The 21,610-nt window shown below is 39.7% G+C and overlaps 1 protein-coding gene across 7 annotated transcripts in view; it reads right to left on the reverse strand.

Moving 5' to 3' along the window:
- Positions 1–21,610, reverse strand: part of TUB (TUB bipartite transcription factor) — a 168,711-nt gene that overhangs the window by 20,365 nt on the left and 126,736 nt on the right. For 4 of the 7 annotated variants that reach the window (XM_071808927.1, XM_065838500.2, XM_065838502.2 and 1 more), the window contains exons 4-10: positions 16,914–17,048; positions 7,808–7,975; positions 4,151–4,222; positions 3,154–3,275; positions 2,120–2,311; positions 1,447–1,559; positions 223–337 (exon numbers count right to left, since the gene is read on the reverse strand). In XM_071808927.1, the coding sequence (XP_071665028.1) occupies positions 223–337; positions 1,447–1,559; positions 2,120–2,311; positions 3,154–3,275; positions 4,151–4,222; positions 7,808–7,975; positions 16,914–17,048 (917 nt within the window). The remainder of the gene's footprint in view (positions 1–222; positions 338–1,446; positions 1,560–2,119; positions 2,312–3,153; positions 3,276–4,150; positions 4,223–7,807; positions 7,976–16,913; positions 17,049–21,610) is intronic. The other 3 variants (XM_065838504.2, XM_065838503.2, XM_065838505.2) reach the window with 3 other exon arrangements.

The following is a 21,610-nucleotide window of genomic DNA, read 5'->3' on the forward strand; positions in this document are numbered from 1 at the left end:
CACCTTCTGACCAGAAGTGAGAACTGGGCAACCTGGTTTGCACACGTTTTTCACCTCTACTCACCACTGAATTTCCTGCTTTCTCTAGTGACGATCAGCTGCTTGATTACATCGAAGTCTGAATGCTGATTTACATAATCATAAGTGAGAAGGAAATTCAGCATGCTATTTCAGAAACTGCACTGCCCTTCCATGCACATTATGCCCATGAGCAGTACTTACATAACAAATGGCAGCCAGCTCCTGACGCAGGACACTCGCCTCCAGGCTCGATGTTGTTTTCATTGGATTTACTCCATTGTCATAAACTGTAAACTTAGTTCCCATAAGATTTGATCTGTCAAAAAAAAAAAAGGAAAAATCCAGTCACCATTTGTCAGTAATGCTGTGCAAGACATCTATCCTCTACTACGTTGTAGCCCCAAAGGAAAGACAAATAATATCAAGTATGAATAGCTGTTAGTTCTAATCTCAACTAAACGGCAACTCCTGGATTCTAAGCCATAACAAAAACGTAAAGGTACAGTACAGCAGAGTATAATAAAGGCCCCTTATCATTACACTGGAGATTTCTCATGATGTCTTGCAAAGTAGTAAATTCAGGGAAGTAATAAGGAAACACTCAGGTGGGTTTATTTTGTTTGTTTGCTTGGTTTTAAAAATACGCTTGCTCTCTAAAAAACTATCTGCTTTCCTATCTGACTACTAATTCTATTATAGCACAGGGAATGATTTTTATGAAGTTTGAAGTAAGATCAGTCTTTCCTGTTTAAATGGAAATCAAACCAAGGAGCACAAAATACAACTTAAAACATACTTAAACCACATTATCCGCATTCTGTGCTTGTACTGCAATAAAGAACACATGAATTTCCAAAATCCACACAGACAAATGGCAATTAGAGGTACAGTCCCTTTCCTCAGGCACAGATGATCTAAATATGCATTGAGAGGCTCCACATAAGTATCAACAACACACTGAGGTATGCTGGGGTTACAGACAGAAATGAAAAACATGGTTCTGAAATAACCACTACTTGTAAATAACTCTAATTAGGATCTTAACAAATGGACAAAGCCAAAGAGATTTGCAGATCATCTAACTGACAGAACTTCCATTCTAAGGTATTCATCTTAATCAAGGCTAGACACAATCTGCTCGTGTACTTCTGAAAATCCCATTAAGGTAAGTTGTGCTCATGCACCCTTGAGAATCTGGCCTTTGAGCATTTAAGAGCTTCAGTCCTGCTGACTTTTAATAGAATGTGATCTTCTAAGTACTTGAGACATTTTGAAAACATGCCCTGGATACTGGTAAACTTTATTACATTATCACATTAAGTCGTCAAGCCTCTAAATTAAGAGGTCATAGTGGCTTACAGGCTTCTTAATGTCAAATGAACTTTATATTATACAAAGAAAACCCTTAGATGTATCGGTGTTTACCTCAGTTTTCCAATAAAACTCTCTCCACCCCGGGACAGGTCAGTTGGGTCTATGGAGATGAGGTAATTAGAGGTTTTACTCTTCTTTCGTTTCCTTCCAGCTAACAGAAACACCTAAGCAGTGCAAAAAAACATATTCTAAAATGCCAAAGGGGTTAGCACACACCACTCCCTGCTTTGATATAAAGAAACCATAGGTAATTTTTTTCTCTTCCAGCATCATTAGTGAAGTAACACAAGGTCTCCTGAGGCTTAGCAAAAGCAGATAAAAATCTGGAAAGGGAAAGCAACTTCTCAACCACTCAGTCAATTTTTTATGGTTTAAATAATTAAATTCAATCTATTTTGTTAAATGTTTCATTCTAAGTTGCTATGGCTCCTCCAATTGAATTGAAAATAGACGCTTTTCAGGCCGCAGAATGCAGAGAGCCCCAACTGCTGACTGTCGCATAAACGTGCCATGCATGGATTATTTAAGGCCAAAGGTAAGACATATGAAGAAAGGTGGTAGAACAAAATTATACTATTGTTTTGCTTTTGAAAGACTGCAGATCTCAGTGAAAGCGAAAATATATTTAAAATATATTATATTCTCTTTGTAAGACTTCTTCAGACTTTTAATATTTTTTTAATACTCAGATGCAACTGTTATGCCATTCAAGTTATTTTATGACCTTTTTACCATGCTCCCTTTCCAAGTGGAGGTAATAAGTAGGGTACATCCCTCGGTCCATTCCCTTCTTGTCTCTCGTGATTCTGCATTTGACGGTGACACCCTGTGGAGCAGGTCTTATGGCGAATTCCTCCAGGTCATCAACGTCTATGAGAGGCTCATTTGTGGAAGGACTGGGGGCTGAGGCTGCTTCCTAGAACAGTAAACAAAACTCGGTTTTCCTCGACTTTGATTTGCAAGGTCGTAAGCGCAAAGGAATGACATTTGATGGAAGCTGCACTTAAAAAAATAAATAAATACAAGGGACATATTTTCTTCCCTGTTCTGATTGCTCAGCAGCCTTGAAGGCAGCTTATGAAGCTAAGGATCTCTCCCCATCCTGCTGGTCAAGCTCTTGGCTACGGAAGGCGCAGGGAGCAGCTCTCTGCACCGCGGATTCTCAGCACAGCTGGCAAAGCAGAGCAGGGTGGCTGCAGACATGGAGTGCTGGCACGGGGCACAGCAAACCCGGATCACACCTGCCCAGCTCACCACACTTCTCTTCGGAATTCAGACCCACAGACAGTGAAAGGAAGAAACAGGATGGGGAGAGACAGGCTAAGCTTGAGCTATAACAGAGATGAGAAGTCAGCGCAGTATATAAAAGAGTGGGGCACCATCAACTGCTTTAGCAAGACCTTGTGATTTAGAGTACTTGAAGAAGTCACAAGTCATATTTTATGTTTGGATGGCAGCAGTAAGAACATGGTGGGGAAATGCTCAGAAAAAAAAAAAAAAAACACAGTAGAAACAAAAGATCCTTCTGAGCACCTGCAAGAGGCAGAAAGGTAAATATTTACTGTTTACCTTTCTCTTCATTCAAGTTCAGAAAATATTTGCTATTCTTTTCCCCAAGTCATTATTTTCACTGCTTGCTCCTGTGAACCCTGAGAGCTACCACAGTAAATCACCTTGGAGACACTCTAGAGCATATTAAAAACAAACAAGAAATCCAGGCCTGTCCCGCATGCTCCTGCTTCAGCTCTTACCCCTCACCTTGTTGGATTTCTTGCTCGTGGCAGAACCAGGACGCGTGTTACTGTTTAACTGTGAAGAACTGGAGCTGTCCTCATCTTCCTCATCCTCTTCCTCATCAAAATTCATGCTGCTTGAAATGCCTGAGGAGAAAGCAGTGCACTTACATGAACTACTAATGCATTAAAGCTGTCCATACTTGCTGTGAAATATCACCCTTAGGCTCACAGGTGAGAAAGGGTATCTGTGAGGGGGTTCACTGTGCGAGGCAGCATACAAATATGTGGGTGAGGCAGCACCTGCCCTGAGAAGCCAAAACATTTCAGCAAATGAGAAAGGAAAATTCATGGTTTCCATTTCAAAGAGAGGATCAAGTTACGCAGTGATACAAGAGCAATATCCAGCTAGGAATTGAATTCAGATCTTAATCCAATCAAGTACTTCAAACACAACACAAAACCTTAAACCTGAAATTGGAGCTGAGTGGACAACCTATCACAGCCACTTGGAAACCTTAACAATTAAAGCCCTTCTACAGCACACTTTCAACTGTTCCTATGTGATCTGATGAAGAGCAGATCTCAGACTGAAATATCCACATCAAGGCAATGTTCTCATGCATATTTATTTCATGTGAAAACCAGTATCAGCCCAGGCCAAAGAACTGCCTTACAGCACTGAGAAATTTGACTTTACAAGAGTTCAAAACCTCAGACATTTCAAAGGGAAACACGGCTTTGAACATCAAATAGGACTCAGCAGCAGAAAGCGTCAAAGGTGGGACATTTGCCAGACCTAGTTTTTCAAGGAGTATCATGCAGATGAAGCCGCTCTGTACCCGGGTTCAAACTCTGAGTTACATTTTAGAGGCTAACTACACAATACTTTTTCCTAAAAAGAAAATTCTTGGTCCAGAATTTCCACTATTGGTAAGTCCAATGCAGAAGGATAAATAAAATGCAAAGATTGCCAGAGCCAAGCAGCATGGGCATAATTAACTTTTTCCTTCTGTACTTACCAGGAACATGATCCAGGGCGACAAGACTGGATTGGGAGGTGGAAGAGGACCAGGATGTATTTGCATGGGGATCTGGGAAAGGAAAAAATCCATGGGCTTGATTCTGCAAACCCTTAAGTGAATGAACAAGCCTAACTTGCCAACAGAACTCCGCACAGGGCTAAAGCTTCCTGGATGGGGCCACAAAGTTGCTGCCAGAATTCTCAATTATAGACATTTTATCTTTCCGCACAAATTCACCTTTTACTTGCTTATACCTGCTGTCACCTTCTTTTTTAGTACTTTGAATAAAGTCAAAAAGCACTGGATCACAGAGCTGAAGCTTCAGAAAACATCACCGGTGATAAATGATAGTGCCACAAATCCTTCTGTACACAATGTGCCCTGCATGGGAAGTTTTTTGCCTACTTTTGAATTCTAACACACACAAAAAAATAAAACTGATCAACACAGGTGATAGAGACAGATTCTACACAAATACTTGTTCAATAACATAGAAAAAAGTATTCAGATTCATATTCAGATGGCCTAAATTCTACCTAAATCCCTGTGCCCAGTGTGTCCTCATCACCTTTCTCAGGCTCTCTAAACTCTCCTTCTAGGACAGGGATACACATAGAGACTTTCATGTAGCTTACTCTTTTGAAATATGAGCTTGATCTGCAACAATCAGAGGCTGAACCAAACTAATGTACAGAAATACAAACACTAGAGATAGAATCAGTAATGGTTTTCTTCAGTTCAAATTTGGAATGCAATGGAAGATAAAAGTACGCCTGAAAAGGCATTTAAATACTTTGTATGTTATTGCTGCTTCCAATAACCTCAATGCATATCCATTTAAAATAGCTTTTGACACCAGAAGCACACTGGATAACAAAACAACACTAGAGTAGTGAGAGCGAGTATATAAAAGTAAACCAGAAGCACATTAAAGGCTTGTATTCCATTCAGCTGCACCAGGAATGGTCTCGTTATACACTTCTGCAGTTCGCCCTGTCTGGACATATACCACACAGCACGACAGCAAACATTTCCAGTAGGATCTGGTTGTGCAAGCGAGGCCGGAGTTCACAGGTCAACAGATATTTTCAAAGCCTCACTCATCGTTAAACACACACTCATTAATCACAAGCATTATTTCTTAACAAGGACAACCATGTTCTAGTCAAATATGCACGGGCAACAGAGATGATCCATCTCCTCAGCTGGCAGCTGTGCAATGAAGCCATACTTGCATATGCACAGACGTCACCAGTTTATTTCTACTCACTATTTCACCACCAGTATCTTGACAGTGAAAATTCTGTGCTAGCCTTAGAAAAGTCTGTACTTGACCTGTGGGGAAGAATGCTTTGGAGACCTCCTGTATTGTTTCTGAACCCAGAAATCAAATCTGTTCCTCCTCTAAATCTCAAAACCGTGGTAATTTCAGGTGGCAAAGAAGAACTAAGGCCAAATTGCTCATTCCAAGTCTTTACAGAGACATATAGGAAACTGATAAATGTGAAGTCTAAATGTTATTTGGTGTTAAAATTTATGGAAGTCTGGCTCTGTCCTAGTGACTCATTTTCCAGAGAGGAACACTACATATTTAAGACTTCTGAAATACAAAGGATGAATATTTCCTGCAGGAAGAAAGGGATTCTAGTATGGCAATTTCCAACAGATGGTGAAATAAAATAAAACATTTGGCATTTTCTTGCAAGGGGCATGTTCCTTTCACACTCAGGTAGGCTATAACCTCCTGTCCTGTAGCAGAACTGGACTCGCTGGGGAAGCAGCGACACATGCTCTGAGAGGTTCTCTCCACAAAGTTGGTGTCAAAGAGCAGAATGGGAACAAGTCCGGGCTGTGCAAATCTGATTGGACTCAGCCCTTCCCACTGGGCCACTAAGCATTTACGTGTGTTCATCTCCTCTTGCTCCTGTTCCATGCAAGAGATGAACTGATGGGAGACAGCAATTCTAAATGCTTTTCAGACCAATGAGGAGAAGCGAGGAGGGACACGCCACAAGCGGAGAAGCAGCAGTGGGAATCCACACAAGAAGCCCCAGCTCTACATGAAGTTTTCCACAAACACTGGGATACTCAAAAATTTCTAACAAGCCTCCTCTGCTAGTATCAAGTGGCAAACCATACACGCATAGTAAAAACATTTAATGAAGATGCTGCTAGTTGCAGTCTTATCCTAATACTTTTCTTTCTGCCTCACAGAGCATAGCTCTGTTGTTTATAAAAATGAGTAAACCTCAGCATTCCAATTTAAAAAAAGTTACCCCCCCCGACTTGAAGCATACTAGTGGTCCACTCTTAGCAGTGTCTGTTCTGATCACGAGTATACTCAGACCTGTGTAAAAAAAAGTCCTATCACGTATTTAAGCAACAAAGCGAAACGTAAGCAAACCGAACCAAAAACCCTCCAGCACCCACTGCTTTTATTAAAAAAATAAACAAAAAACTGGGAAGAATAAAAATATACCTTAACCTGGAAAAAACATCAAAAATAGAAATGTCCCCCAGAGTACAAATCTGAGTGCTCTGACCTAATTTGAAAAGTCTGTTGATAGTCTTTAAGTCAATCAGCTTTAGTAAGTAGTGTGCCTGATGATTACATATTCTGAGCCTTGGTCTAAGGCAACACAATCGCCACACAGATCAGAACCTATTAGTCATGCCAACATCCCTCCAACTGAAATGCCCAGGAAATACCACACTTGGGGAAAATCGGCCCATTTCAGCTGAAGTTGCTCACATCTGCAGAGTAACATCCCAGAAAAAAATGAATCTTAGTGAGAACTGCTCAGCAGACAGGAGATGGGCATTTAAGTATGAATAGTCTATTCTAGATGAGTCAAGTTTGCACTTACATTTTGCTCTTTATACACAAAGAGTTTATTCTTAAAGCATCAGAGTACTCTTGGCTTGAGCCATCTTTGCTTCAAAAGCTCTACACTGAAGAAGAACAACTCCAAAGCAAAAGCCTTGAGAAAAACCTTTGTGAGGATTTCAGGACTTTTTTTCCTTCCTGCGGTTAAGGTCTAATGAAAGAAGTAACAGTGCAGGAAGGAAGAGACAGATGCATGAATGTGTACATACACAATCTATCTCACACATCATGCACGCCTCTAGAAAAAATGCCAGAACATTCGAGGACTATGCATGGGAAACGCTGCAGAATACACAGTGCTGTAACTTTCACCTCTGCAAGCATGAACACAAATCATGAACAACATTTAACTGACAACAAAACTAAAATTAATATTCTAGTCTCAATGTTGCTATTCTACACTCTTTTTTAACCTTCAAGTAAGTGATTTCCAGAGTTGTATAATATAAAAATATGAACAGATGGATGTGAGCATTAGCATCTGCCTGGTACCTTAACAGCAGCACTGCACTGCAGGTGGGAAAGCCACATCCCTGAGAGCCTGGGGGCTTCTTGTTCCTTGAGGCAAGAGAGAACTTCATTTTCTTTTCTTTTTTCTTTTTTCTTTATTTTCTTTTTTTAAGATAATAGAATATAGGCCAACAGGCCCTGAGGAAAAGGAAGAGTAACAATCTCTGCTTAGGCTAGAGCTGAGAGTGAGAATAGGAAAAGGAGTCAAGGCACATAAAGCAAGCAATGAGAACAGGAAGGCACCTTTTGCTACTTACCTTTTTTCTGCATTGCTGTTCTAAGATCTTGTTTGCTTTGCTGTTGTTGGCCACTGGCCACTTTCTCTCCATCATCTTCATCATGGCTAGACTGTCCAACAGTGAGAATCTGCACTTGACTTCCTATCTTCTGAACATCATCTTGAAAAGCGGCTGGGCCATCAATCCCTGTCAGACAATAGCAAAAGCCTTATTTGTCTTTGTGTCAAGAAGTTACTGAAAAGAGAACTGCTCGCTCATGAAAAGCATCTTTTCTAAGCAGCAGAGATCAGAGGTTCACATTCAATAGCATTTCTGGACTTAAGACTAAAACAGCCTCCAAGGCAAACATCTTACTCCCCACATACTGTCCTAGAGAATCTCCAGGGCGCGATCAGGACTTCACTGTTGCCCTCTGCACCCCAAAGCACACCCATCCATGGACCAGAAGCACTGAAAACTAACCAGAAAAGAAATTCACTAGGGAGGACCAGGAAAAAAAAAAAAAAAGAACAGGTGCAGCTTTCATGAGGACACACAACTGGTCCAGAAAGAGCTAAGGCTGAGTCCAACTTGTGCCATATTCCCTAATACACAAGACTGCCACTAGGAACTTATGCTTCCACGTTTCAGTTACCTGGAAAACTCACAAGTAGATGTAACAGTGGAAGAGCAGCGGGTTAACAAGCCTAAATATGTATAGTGACAGTTAAACCATCACAGTGAAACTATGAACAAGATAACACATATTCCCTGGAACCTCCATCCTCTGAGATGCTCAGGTCCCGACCAGGCACAGTCCTGGGCACCTGCTCTGAGCAGAGACGTGGGACTGGACAGTCCCAGGGGCGCCTTCCAACCTCAGCCATGCCATGATTCTGTGGCTTCTGATGACAGCCAGAAAGAAGCTATTTACTCCTTATGGCTGTAAATTGCCTCTGAAGACAGAAAAGTGAAAACGTGTGGTGGGATGTGGTGTGTTCTTATCACAAGCTAACTTCATTTATATTTTTTCTTCATGACAGCAAGTTAAAACATCAGATTGCAAATGGACTTCAGCTCTTAGTTAAGACTTACTGCTGGTATGTACTACTAAATCAGCTATATAAAAATGCATCTTTGCACCAATAAAAAGGGTAATATTATAATGTACAGATATAGTAAATAACATAAACCTGTATACTGTTGCTGTTCTGAAATTTTTGTTAATAAGCAAGTAACGTTGCGGAAAACTAGCAAGAATTACAATGAGCTAGTCCAGTAAAAAAATATGGTGCTCCTCACAGCAAACAGAGCTGAATAAATCCTGTAAGAAGGAACTGTAGGGACTGGGATTTTTTCAGACTGTGATCTGTAGCAGAAGTCTCCAAGAACACTATTTCAATCCGCTTCGCCAGCAGCTGTCAACTTGCATTAAAAGACAACTGGATGATACACTTAGCGTGCTTAACTGTGCTGTGGCACACGAGCTGCCGCTGCGCTAGGAAGCACGAGGGGAAGGAGAGCGGTTGGAACCCTCCGCAACTGGAGCAGCACTGGCCATGCAGCCACCTAACGAGATGCAGTCCAGCACTGCAGAAGTATTAAATTCACCGAGTTCAGGATCAGACGGAAATATTGACTGATCTGCACCACGCAGACCCTTACTTATCTGGCAATTTCTGCACCAAGTCTGTAAATACTGATTTACTTACAGTAAAACTAACAACAAATAATCTGCCCATCCGACCTTGAAAGACTAAATAAAGTCCATGGAAATGTTCCTCTCATCTTGAAAGGATAAGAATTTCAGACAGGAGCTCTGTGTGATGCAGAATGAGCAGTATAATTTCCTACGTTGCAGGTAGAACGTGGCAGTGAATAGAATTGCACATTTCTTAAGAGTTATCTCAGGATAAGCACTACAGCAAAGGTGCTCTGGAACAGACAGGCTGCTGCTCAGATTGACTGTGGTATTTTTAACAGTTTTAACCGTATTAACCATCATCATTAAAGTGGCTACCTAAAGTCAGGTTCTTACCTTAATATTCTGAATTTCCAAAGTGCTAAGCATCATCTATTTAACAAGATGCACATGCTTCATGCATATCAATCTAGCCTCTTATTAAGCTTTGGACTATACAAACCCGATTTTGAGAACTCATTTCAAAAGGAACAAAACACCTTAATTATTGTACTTCAAAGCAGACGCTGATCTGCAGCAAATGAAATGCCTCCGACAGCATCAGACATTGCATCGAGGCTGCTTTTTTCTGACGCCTGCGGAACACCTGCGCTCGCATCCCGTGCCGCCAGGAACATCACGTATTATTAGGCACTAGGACAAAGGCTACACTGGCAGGTCACAATTTCAGAGAAGAAAAATCCATTTCAGTATTCTGAGGAGTGCACCACTGGTAGAGTGTGTTATTAAGCATTATGAATGATTCTACTTGTGACCCCATTTAAGTGAATGGAAGACGTAGCCAGACAGAGAGGGAAAAAAAAAGAACCTCTGCTGAATTAGAATACTGTAGATGGCTCATGGTAAATGCAGCATTAATTGTTTAGTATTTGTGTGTGTGCATTCATCTTTGTAGCTACATTTGCATATGTAAATGCTAGCATACATACACAATTCTTTTTTTCTATATCACATGATATAAACGTGTCTTTGCAAGTCATAGTTTGGCAGCTCTACCATCACCTACCTAATGCCTGAAAAAACACTCCCAAGCTTGCATAATTGTGATACTCAGGCTGGATCTCTCCCGATGTTCTCTCTTTCTTTGTCTCACTGAATCCTTTCCACCCACTTACTGGAAGGATGGTTCACTGTGCAAAGAACTAAACCATTCACTCTATAGTTACGAGTTTCCCAGTTTAAGGACAAGGTCATTTGGCAAAGCAGCTGAGCGGGCTGTGCCAAAAAGAAAGACTTTATTGCTACAGTCAACATTTTCTACAACTTTTCCCAGAAGTCAGGTAAAAAAACCCAAACTGATGGAGATGTCCTTGAGTACCTGCCAACAAGGAAAGGAATTTTTGAGAGGCAGCTGTAAAGGGGGAAGGGAGGAAAGAGGAAAACTGAAACAACCCCCAGAACATCAGACCCTCAGTAAAAGCCTTTCATTAAACTTTGACATGGTCACATCTCAGATGACACCCAGAGATACCAGACATGAACACAAAGAGATAACAGAAGAAAATGCAACAGAAAACAGGCATTCACTGGCATTTCAATCCTACAAACTACTATTTATCAATGCCTATGTTCTGTTAGCACCTAGCTAATATTTATAAATACAAAGTACCATGTTCTCAAAAGTCTGTAATCTAAACTAGCTCATAGAATGTTTTTATAACCTGAATTCATCAGTCTCTGTCATGGGATTTTTAGACAGGGGTTATTTTATTTTGCTTTAAATACACAAAATGTTAACTATCTATGCACAAAATTCACATAATTCAAGTCTGGAATGCACAACGAGAGGAAAAGTTGTGGAATAAAGAAAGAAGTGCTACTGAAGCCTTGAGAAAGTAATAAAGTGAAAAATTTTTGCTTAGTGTTTATGACTTCTGAGAAATAAATCTAAGCTTTCATGCATTTTATGATACCTCATTATGCCTGTTTGAAACTCTGCCTCTAATGGATGGACCAACAACCCCAAATCCATTCAGCTTCTTCAGATTTAGCAATGACAATACATTTTGAGGATGTGAAGTCAAGACCTTGTTTCATTGTTCCAATCCAGCAATTAAAGGAAATCTCTTTACAGAGGGTCACCAGGCATACTTTGCCGTGGCCTACAGCCCCAGCCGCTTTCTGCTGGACACTTTCCAACCCTCTTGATACATCCTACAGACAGATGCTAAAATGAATACAGACGAGCCATACCAGTTCTATAAGGTGTAGCTACCAAATTTATTTCTGACAAACTAAGCAAGTACAGATTACGTGTGTTGGAGGCTATAGATCCTGAAGTATATCCCTCCCCTTCTTGGATCTGTAGGATCTAGAGGTTGGTTTGGTGTTTGTTTTTGGTTTTGTTTGGTTTGGTTTGGTCATTTTTGGTTCGGTTTGTTGTTTTTCTTATTATTATTACTCATTTTTTTCTTGTTTATTTTGGGTTTTTATTTGTTTTTGTTATGTTGGCATTTTAGTTGTTGTTTGGGTTTGTGTTGGGTTTTTGTTTCCTTCCCTTTCCCATGCCCTTTCCCATGCCCTTTCCTTTCCTTTCCTTTCCTTTCCTTTCCTTTCCTTTCCTTTCCTTTCCTTTCCTTTCCTTTCCTTTCCTTTTCCCTTTCCTCCCACAACGGCACTAGTAGAGCATTATAAGTGCACTTCTGGGTATCCATTAGAGCCTCATGCATTTCTATTTCAGCCTCACAATCTTCAAAATTATTTTGCAAGAAGTAAACACACTTCCTAACCCTATTTGCAAGTGGGGAACTAAGGGTATAGTCATGCTGAACACATGGCTTAGATCAGTCTGTTGAATAGTCCCGTGTAAACCTGGAATCTGTAATGGGTTTGAGCAGAAATTCCTTTCAAAACTGGACAGAAATGAAGCATTTCTAGACACCCCATCAGAAAGTTTCTCAGAGTCATCACAGTCTAATGACACTATAATATTAGAGCAGAATAAGAAAACTAAAGAGGATAGGCCAGAACCCCAATTTTTATTATTTCATTGTTCAAGAGATAATCAAGCAAGAGTATTTAGAACTTTTGGAGGGTGGAAGGGTAGGGGGAGAAGGTCAAATGCACACATTTTGCTCTGAAAAGGTTCTTTTACCTGAACTTCTAAGTACAGGAAAGAATGATTAACTGATAATTTACAGAGAGTCTTTACTGCACCTAGGACACCATGAAAAGACAGATTTCTAAATTATTTGAAAATAACTGTTCTAATAAATTAAGAGTTTCTTCATAGGACATTTGCAAACTAAGGAAGTAAAAAATAAGCTGAAAAGAAAAGTACATCAGGGAGAACTAACAGATTAGTGAGTGAATGGTAAACAAGATTACACATCAGGAAAGGAACATAGCACAGAAAATAAGTATTTCTGTCTTTGCTTTGCAAAATCCAGGATACAAAAATTCTTGGTCTTATTTTATAAAGCATTTAAGACACAAACTCAACATATGAAGTCAGACATATTGCTCACAGACTAAGTTTTAAGACTATGCTTAAGTCCTTTGCAGATCAGATCTGAAGAACTGATCGAGGTCAGGCAGGAGGGATCTGGAAGAGAAAATCTCAAGCCACATTTTCTGACCTCAGTTACATACAACAAGGGTTCTACAGCAAGAACACCCTTCCTCTCCAAACATGCTGACAGTGTTCCTTTGAAGAACTTGGCTTAAAGCAAACCCTGCTTCTGCTTTTATTGTCTGAAGTGATCTACGTTTTAAGTTTAAAAAGACAGACCAACAGTTGATTATATTTTTGAAATCTGCATTTATCAAGTAGTGTGACCATTGAGGATAATAACATTTACTTCCAGAACAGTGGTACAAGAAAGTAGAATTGCACAAATCAGTAAGTGAAAAAGGTTCTTTCTCAGAACAAGTGCTTAGGAAGCTCTAATAAAATTGCTAGAATGAAATATCATGATATTCCATTAGGTTAGATATTAAGAAAAAATTCTTCATGGAAAGGGTTGTCAGGCACTGGAACAGGCTGCCCAGGGAAGTGGTGGAGTCACCATCCCTGGAGATGTTTAAAAGGTGTTTAGATGAGGTTCTTAGGGACATGGTTTAATGCTAGAGTTAGGTTAGGTTATGGTTGGACTCAATGATCCTGAGGGTCTCTTCACTGGAATGATTCTATCATTTTCTAGAAATCTAAAACTTCATTGCTTGAATTATATATATATATATATATTTTTTTTTTTTTCTTATGTCTATTTTTTGGCACTAAATAACCTTAAGTACATTGTAACTGTCAATATTTTTTCTCAGCGTATGCCTGTTCTCAGCCAGGCTGCCATCCGCTGATACGGGCTCAAGCAACTGAAAAATCACAAAGGGATTTGTTTATAGGGAAAGGGGGCAAATAGAAATTATTTTAGGAAGGGACATCTCCAGGTGATTTAGTCCGAATTGCCATCAAAAGAAAGATTATTCCTAACACCAGATCAAGTAACTAAAAGCAAATGCTTGAGCACCAACCTCTAAATTCACCTTGATGTAATGTAGAAAAATGCAGCAGGAACCGTACTTTCATAAATCTCTATCCTGAGGAGGTCAAAATGACTTCTTCACAATCAAGTTCATGTGCTGCCAAAGCATAGCCTGAAAAGGTTGTCAGATCTGGAAATAACAGCACTTTTCTTGGTGGAAACTCACTCATTGTTCCTCCTACCCTTGCTCTTTAATGCACAGGGAAGCTGAGATAAATCAGCTCTACATGAATTTCCCTCCCTCCGTCAGGAAGGAAGCGTTACCGTGAGAAAAGATGCTTCTTATCCAGCAAATGGTGCTGCTCTCTTAGCCAGCCAGCATTAATGTAGTTGCTTGTTACATCTAAAAATGGGACAGGATGCACAAATCAAAACAGACAGACAGGCGTGAAAGAGGGAAAAGAAGGAGCAAAGCAAATCAAAACGTGCAGTAGCCATCCTGGCAGAAAGGGTGCTGGGTGTCAGAGCAGCTCGGCTGCTTTCTGAATGGCATAAAGACAGCAGGGAATACCCAACATCCTATATATGTTAAGTGTACAACATAAATAAAAAAATACCAGGAAGTTATCGTTTATTTGAATGTTTTGAACACATCCAGATTCCTGATTTCAGTGACAAAAATCTTCTTTTATATTGCCCATGACAGCGTGTGAACCAGTGCAGCTCAGAGAAGGGTTTTCCTAGAGTATACTTACATGCTATGAGTGCAAGAGTGCTAAGGGAAAAAACAAACCAAACCAAAACCAAACACAAACCCCCAACATCAGCTTTTCACAGAATGATTCCTGAATTTTTGTATCAGACTTCACTTTGAATTAACTCATGGCTTTTCATGGTTTTCTGTTTTTTCTTTTAAAGGTTCCATTTTATCTTCCTGATTTGTTTTCGCCCCATTCATTGCACACAACCAAAAAAAGCATTTTATCTGACATATTTACTAATTTCTTCACAAACCTATATCAGGAGAAAAAAGCTCACACCACTACGTACCTGTAATACTTTCAGGAATCTCAGGTTTTAAAGAATCAAAGTATTTGAGATCTGAAGATGCTCTAGTTTTGTATTTGTAATACTAGGCAGGGTGCATACTTTTCATAGGTTTTTGCTGCATTTTCACTTGTTTGCATTGTTTTTCCATTGAACCATCCAATGATCCTGTACACCAGGTTTACTAGCACCCTTAATCACCCCTTACTAGCATCAAACATCAAACCAGAATTTGATCCACTATCCCCACTGCAAAGACAACATTTCGGGGTTTTTTTCTCTTATTGAGTGTTATGGCAAACAAACTGTGAGACCAAAGCTTTCAGAAATACCAGTTTAATGAACTAAGCTACTACAAAATGTCATCAGTTTGCTGCATTTGCAGGCTCCGTCCCACAAAAATGACATTTCTTTTTAAAAATTGGCACAGTCTATGCTAGATACTGCCATTAAGAATACCAATAATAATCACAGATGTAGAAAAAATTGCTAAACACCGTACTGCCCATCACAGAGTTACAAAGTGCACTGACCCCTAATTTGAGAGGCTCAATCAGCTCTATATGAGCAATTAGCCATTTTCCTTTTCTTGCTTTATGTCAGCGTAACCCCATTAAACCTAATATTTCCCTTGCTTCTGTCTTTAGCACATTGTTCTGATCATCGTTTCATCATTCTTCGAGCCACTTAAAAAAAGCATTACACATCTAAGACCAGAGTACGATCATTACTCTACAGCTTCAAGAGCTATTCATGTATAATTCAATGATTTTTGCTCTGAATTAGCTTATTATTCATAGGATCTGGTCTAAAGATTCTTTTTTTTCTTAAATCACAGAGAGCTTGGCTATTCTTAGAAACTTAATGCTCACTATAGCTAAATACTAACAGAAACCTTTAAAATGCTATTTTAGCATGTAAAGTGCATCCACCCCTCAGCATCCATCCTGCTCCTTTACAGGACATACAAAGGTTACAGTCAGAGCAGAGTGGAGACAAAACCTAAAACAATTGCAAAGCTAAAAGCAGAACCTAAAACTTCCAAGATTTGGTCTAATTACCAATGAATGTCCTCCAACAAAATCTCTTATGCCATAAAATGGTATAAAACCATATAACCATCATCCATTTTCATTAGATCTGAAGCTATTAGCAAATCCATTCAATATTATTATAAAATCTTTTATTAAGGATCACATTTACTCTTAAAAGTAACTGAAAAATCAATACAAGTTCCACTACAGGGTTCTGCTACCACTTGCATTTTCTTCATTCTCTTTAAATAGATTTGAAAATTATTGGAAAGGTATTAATGTCATTAGTCATTCACCATCAAATAAAAAGAAACTGTATGTGGTACAAAAACCTCTCCCTTTTTGTGAGTGTGCATGTATGTATATAATTTGAAAAGTAGCTCATGTTACTTCTTCCATCTGGTCTATGTAGCTCAAACAGTAAATCTGATAATGGTAATGTCATTTCTCCCTACCCTTTTGTCATTATCAACGGTGTATTTTTTTTGTCTACCTAATCGTATCCAGAGTCACTGCAGAAAATTTTTCATACAAACAGCTCCCGTGTGTCAACCAGGCAGGACAGAGTAACACTGAAGTAACAGCTTGAAGAACCCCTTTGAGGATGTTACCTTGGTTTTGTTGAACTGATTTTCGAAATGCCCATTTATTGGAACAAACACTCTCCTTTGAAAAGACTCAGCTTACAAATTTTAGCCCTCCTTCACTCCCCCAGGTTGTACATGCCAAGACAACATCAGGTCACTCACATTTTCTAATCTCATAAAAATATCCAGAAATGACTCTTAGGCAATTTTCAGAAATTCAAATTAAAAAAAAAAAAAAAAAAAGGAAAACAAAACAAAACAAACCAAACCAAACAAAAAAACCCCCAACAAAATAACAAGAAGTATTTTGCAGTCAATTCAACATCTGACATTCAGCCACATGCAGCTAACCTTTGTGTTTCCCTTTTTTCTCCTTTCTGGTGCTGCCAGTCTGACAGCTCGCAGCTGCTGCCTTGGTTTTTTTAGTTGGTTTCGGAGCTTGGGCATCCACTACCACCTTTACATCTTCCTGTTCGGCCTCCTGCACTGCTCGAGAGGTTCAGGGTACCCCACCAAAAAGACAGAGAGAGAGAAGAGGGAAACAAAGGGAGAGAGACAAGAGAGAATGAATTGAGAATTCTGTGAAAGCACAAAAGAGTAAGCAGACATAGCAGAGTTCGGTATTTCAGACAATTCATGCAGAGAGGAGAGGCAAATAAACCAGAATTTGCAAAGCTACCTTAAAACCTCAAAGTGTTAGGTTAGCTGAGATGTATTTTCTAACTTTTTTCCTTCCTTCCAATAATATATCAGCTCCTAACTTTCAGCCAAAAAAGTGACATCAGAGTATTAATGAGTTGTTGAGCTATTGTAGGAAGCGCTTTTCCTCACAACAAAGCTCTGCCAGACTGATCTTTAACAGTGGCAGAATGAAGGCAGAAAAATTTTATTTAGATTTTGTAGTGCCTATGCTTAAAGCTACATCCTAACCCAGTAAACAAGGAATCATCAGAAGGTTATTTTCAAAACATATCTTGCACAATTTTCTGTATCACAGTATGATGAGTAGAACGGCCGTGTATTTTATGGTGAAACTATACCCAAGCTTAGATTAAAATCTCCACCCACTTTGTAACGTACACAAATTAATTCTTTAGAAGTCCCAACACAATATGCATGGCATAAACTGTGAACGTCAGCATAATTCATGCAGTGCTACCTATTTTCAAAGCAAAACCGGCTTTATTATTTTCTAAAAGCATGACACACTTTGAGGTCAATATTTTAATCGGTGAAAGCTACACACAGTAATTCTTTCTCCTGGCCAGGCCAAGCCTTGAAGTGAAATAACATTGAGTTTACAAAGGCATAAAAGCAATTACCTTTGTGAAATACATCAAGGGATCACCGAACTTCACACCTCAAACAACAGAACATGTAAGAGGGCACTAAGATATTTCAGTGCCAGCTGCTGGTCGTCATTGATTGCCACAAATCTCTTCATGCCCACCTATGTGGTCATCTCAGAGGGGTATCACCCTGGCACCTGGGGCCTCCCACCACTCCCTTCTTTTTCCCATAACTAAGGTACTTTCTTTAAAAGGATAATCCGTTAGACCTTACCAGAAAGAACTGGTTGCCCATTAAATTACTTTTAAAACAACCCAACAAACTTCATGAACCCCCAAAAGACCAAATGATTCTCAATGACATGGACTGCTAGTATCTTTTCTTTGAAGGGGGAAATTCTCCCTGGGCTTCTGGTCCATGAGGCAACTTTCCTGTTTACCAAATCCTTCATGTGCATGAATAGCAACAGAAACACCAAAGAGATTCTCAGAGGAGTAAGATTAAATGGATTTAGTGGTATCTGTGTATGCTGGAGCTTATAAACCCAAGGCTGCTCTCCCCAGCACAGCAACCTGGTATGAATAGCTTTACATTCACAACACAATGAGCATCTCAGGCACTCAATAAACACACGCTCTTTTTCTCGTTATGCAAAGCAAGAGTTCAAGTTCCATAGAGAACACATGTTAAATTATTAGAGGAGTGACTAAAAGCCCAAAGAAACAGCTTGTCACTACCCAGCTCCTCATTCCTGTCTTTTATCATACACTAATCACAAGATTGCAGTCCTTTTGCTGAGTGTAAAGGAGCACTGGAAATGAATAAGACATAACCAAAGAAGTGAATGCATAGGACACCAGGGAAAATGGCACATAAAAGGCAGTACACTGGTTCCTATTTCCGCGGGTTTAGAAGCCTCAGACTAAGCAAGGAACCAAAAAGTCTTTGCCCCACAGTCTTTAAATACGTGTAATTTGCCAAGCCAGCAATCTGTCCTATATTTGTAGCTCAGTTTCTCTTTAGAAACTGGAGTGTGATCTTTTAACTGTTTTAAAGATGATAATCCATGTTATAATTAAATTCAGTACTTTACAAATTACCTATATTAAATGACCAGACAGTTCTCTAAATCCTTTTAAATATGGCCATATTAATTCTATCAGATGAAGCATCATTTACTTGGTCCAAAGCAATGATTAACCAGCAAATGATGAAACGTTCCGACATTGTTAATTTTAAAAGTTAAAGACTTATCTTCACTACCTTGTCAGCCATCCTTTGATCTAACAAGTAAAAACATGAAGCTTTTTGAATTACTTTTGTCTCATCGCTTTCAGGAAGAGCTGTCTGATTATAAGTACGGTGTCCAAAGGACAGAGAAAGAAATATTTCCATGGCTTTACTCTGTAAGGCAGAGAACAAGATTTCAGTCCAGTAGCCTTTTTGAGCATAGACCATCACTGCTGTTTGTGGTAAACAGGACTTTCCGATGTTAGTGATGGAGGCTGCAAAACAAGATTTAAACCATAAATGTGCAGATACTGCAGCTGGGTTCATGAAAGGAATTGGCACAACATTTCCTGTTTCTAAAGGACGCTTTTATGAGCTTTAACATTACATTTAAAGCACTACCTCTAAAATAAATATAAATCAAATCCCAAAATACCATCTCCACCACAAAACCGCACCATCTTATTCTTAGCTATTATCAATTCAGCAAATAGCAGACCTCAGCTAAGGCTCATCCACTCACTAATGTTTTCCCTTGTGACTGCAGTTACCAAAGACATTACGTAGTGCTACTGACTGTACAAATTCAGTTCAAGACAGCCCTGAGTGCCAGGAGGCTTGGTTATATGCTTGCAGGGATAAGGATGGGTCTTCTCCTGCCCGTAGGCACTAACCTCCCCAGACACCCTCGTGTAGGTGCTGCCTGCTGATGTGTAGAGGGCATGAAGTTCATGCAGCATAGCAGTTCTGTCCACAGGGCCCCTCCAGACTTTGGCCCGTGGCCTGTCTGCTGAAGCCTGCCAACCTACAGAGAGACTGTAGACCTGTCTTGCTCAGTGGGTCCAACAGATTTATCATAGAATCGTTTTGGTTTGAAGACACTCTTAAGATCATTGAGTCCAACCATAACCTAACTCTGCCACTAAACCATGTCCCTAAGATCCTCATCTAAATGCCTTTTAAACACCTCCAGGGAGGGTGACTCCACCACTTCCCTGGACAGCGTGTTCCAATGCCTGACAACACTCTCCATTAAGAATTTCTTCCTAATATATAAGCTGAACCTCCCCTGGCGCAACCTGAGGCCATTTCCTCATGTCCTATCACTTGCTACTTGGGAGAATAGGCCAACACCCTCCATACTACACCCTCCTTTCAGGTAGTTGTAGAATGTGGTACAAATTTAGATATGGAGTAAAGTTTAAAAAAAAGTGTTCTCTTTCCAGTGCTTTCTCCTGCCCTGGGAAGCTGTAAGAACAACCATTTCTAACACCCTCTGTACTGACTCGAAAGCTGGTCATCAGCACATGGAGCTTTGAACTTCTCGAACCAGCATCTCTTCCAGTTTGTCTTTGTGCAGATGAAGGGGTAATTGAGCAGCTCGTGGAGGCAACAGTTATCCTCAAACACGTCATCAGGAGATCAGAAGTCCTCCCCTCCCCACTCTGCCACATCTTCGGATCACTGAGTAACAGTCCGACAAGAACTTCCCTTCTCAGCAGGTTGAGAACCTTGAGGCAAACTAACCTGGTTTCTCTGCAGACTCTGGATAGCCCCATAAAATAATTTACGGTTCTCTGCAGGAAAGCCTGAACATGGAAAATGAGATAAACTGGACTCCCTAGATAACGTTCACTGATATTATGATATGATTATGTCCTTAGTTGGACATTAAAAAGTTCAAAGCAATGACAGTGGTACTACAGGACTAATATATCAAGCACCTTAAATATACAGTGATGGAGTTTCAAAGACTGTCACTCAAAAATATATTAAAAGAAATACAAAAATAAATTTAGGCAACTTTAAAAATCTTTATTGGTAGTAATCTTAACCCAGAGGTTAATCACACAGATTTTCCTTTTCTATTAGAATTGTTTGTACTATAATTTGCATAGACAAGACAAAAATGGAGGAGCATGTGTTGTGGTAAGACAGAATTCCAAACAGCAAATAACACTGGACTCTCAGATCTGGGTCTCACGCTCATTTGGATTCATAAATTGTAAGAAAGAGTTTTAAGAGAAATGACAAGCTTTTAAATAAAACAGTGACATGATTTTAATTTTAGTGTTATTCATCCCTGTTCATTAAATCAAGTACTGACTACTAACCTCAATACAGTATTGTAAAAAAATACTTTTGGGGAGACAGAAAAGAGCACAGATTGTGATAATAATTCAGGATCTGATCTGAAAAAGTATTACAAGGTGAGTGCAGAAGGACCTGCGCCAAAGCAGAGAGGGGCAGTGTCCTGCCTTTGCCTTGCATGGCCAATGGGCCAAGTGGTGGAAGAAGGAAAGAGAATCCTCTCCCATGAACCAGTCCTGCGCTGGACACCGCTGCACGTTACGGGGATGAACCTACAACGCACAATCAAACAAAAGGATAATTTGTAAGTAAGTAATTTGTCTCTGTGATGCAGACAACACAGAACCGGAAAAAAAATATTGAAAGACAGTTATCCACACATATTTCAGTGAACGAATATGCAAAGCGTGTTTTTCCATTTGGCCTTCATGATCAGA

This window comes from Patagioenas fasciata, chromosome 5, assembly GCF_037038585.1.
Source record: "Patagioenas fasciata isolate bPatFas1 chromosome 5, bPatFas1.hap1, whole genome shotgun sequence".
NCBI classification, from domain to species: Eukaryota; Metazoa; Chordata; class Aves; order Columbiformes; family Columbidae; genus Patagioenas; species Patagioenas fasciata.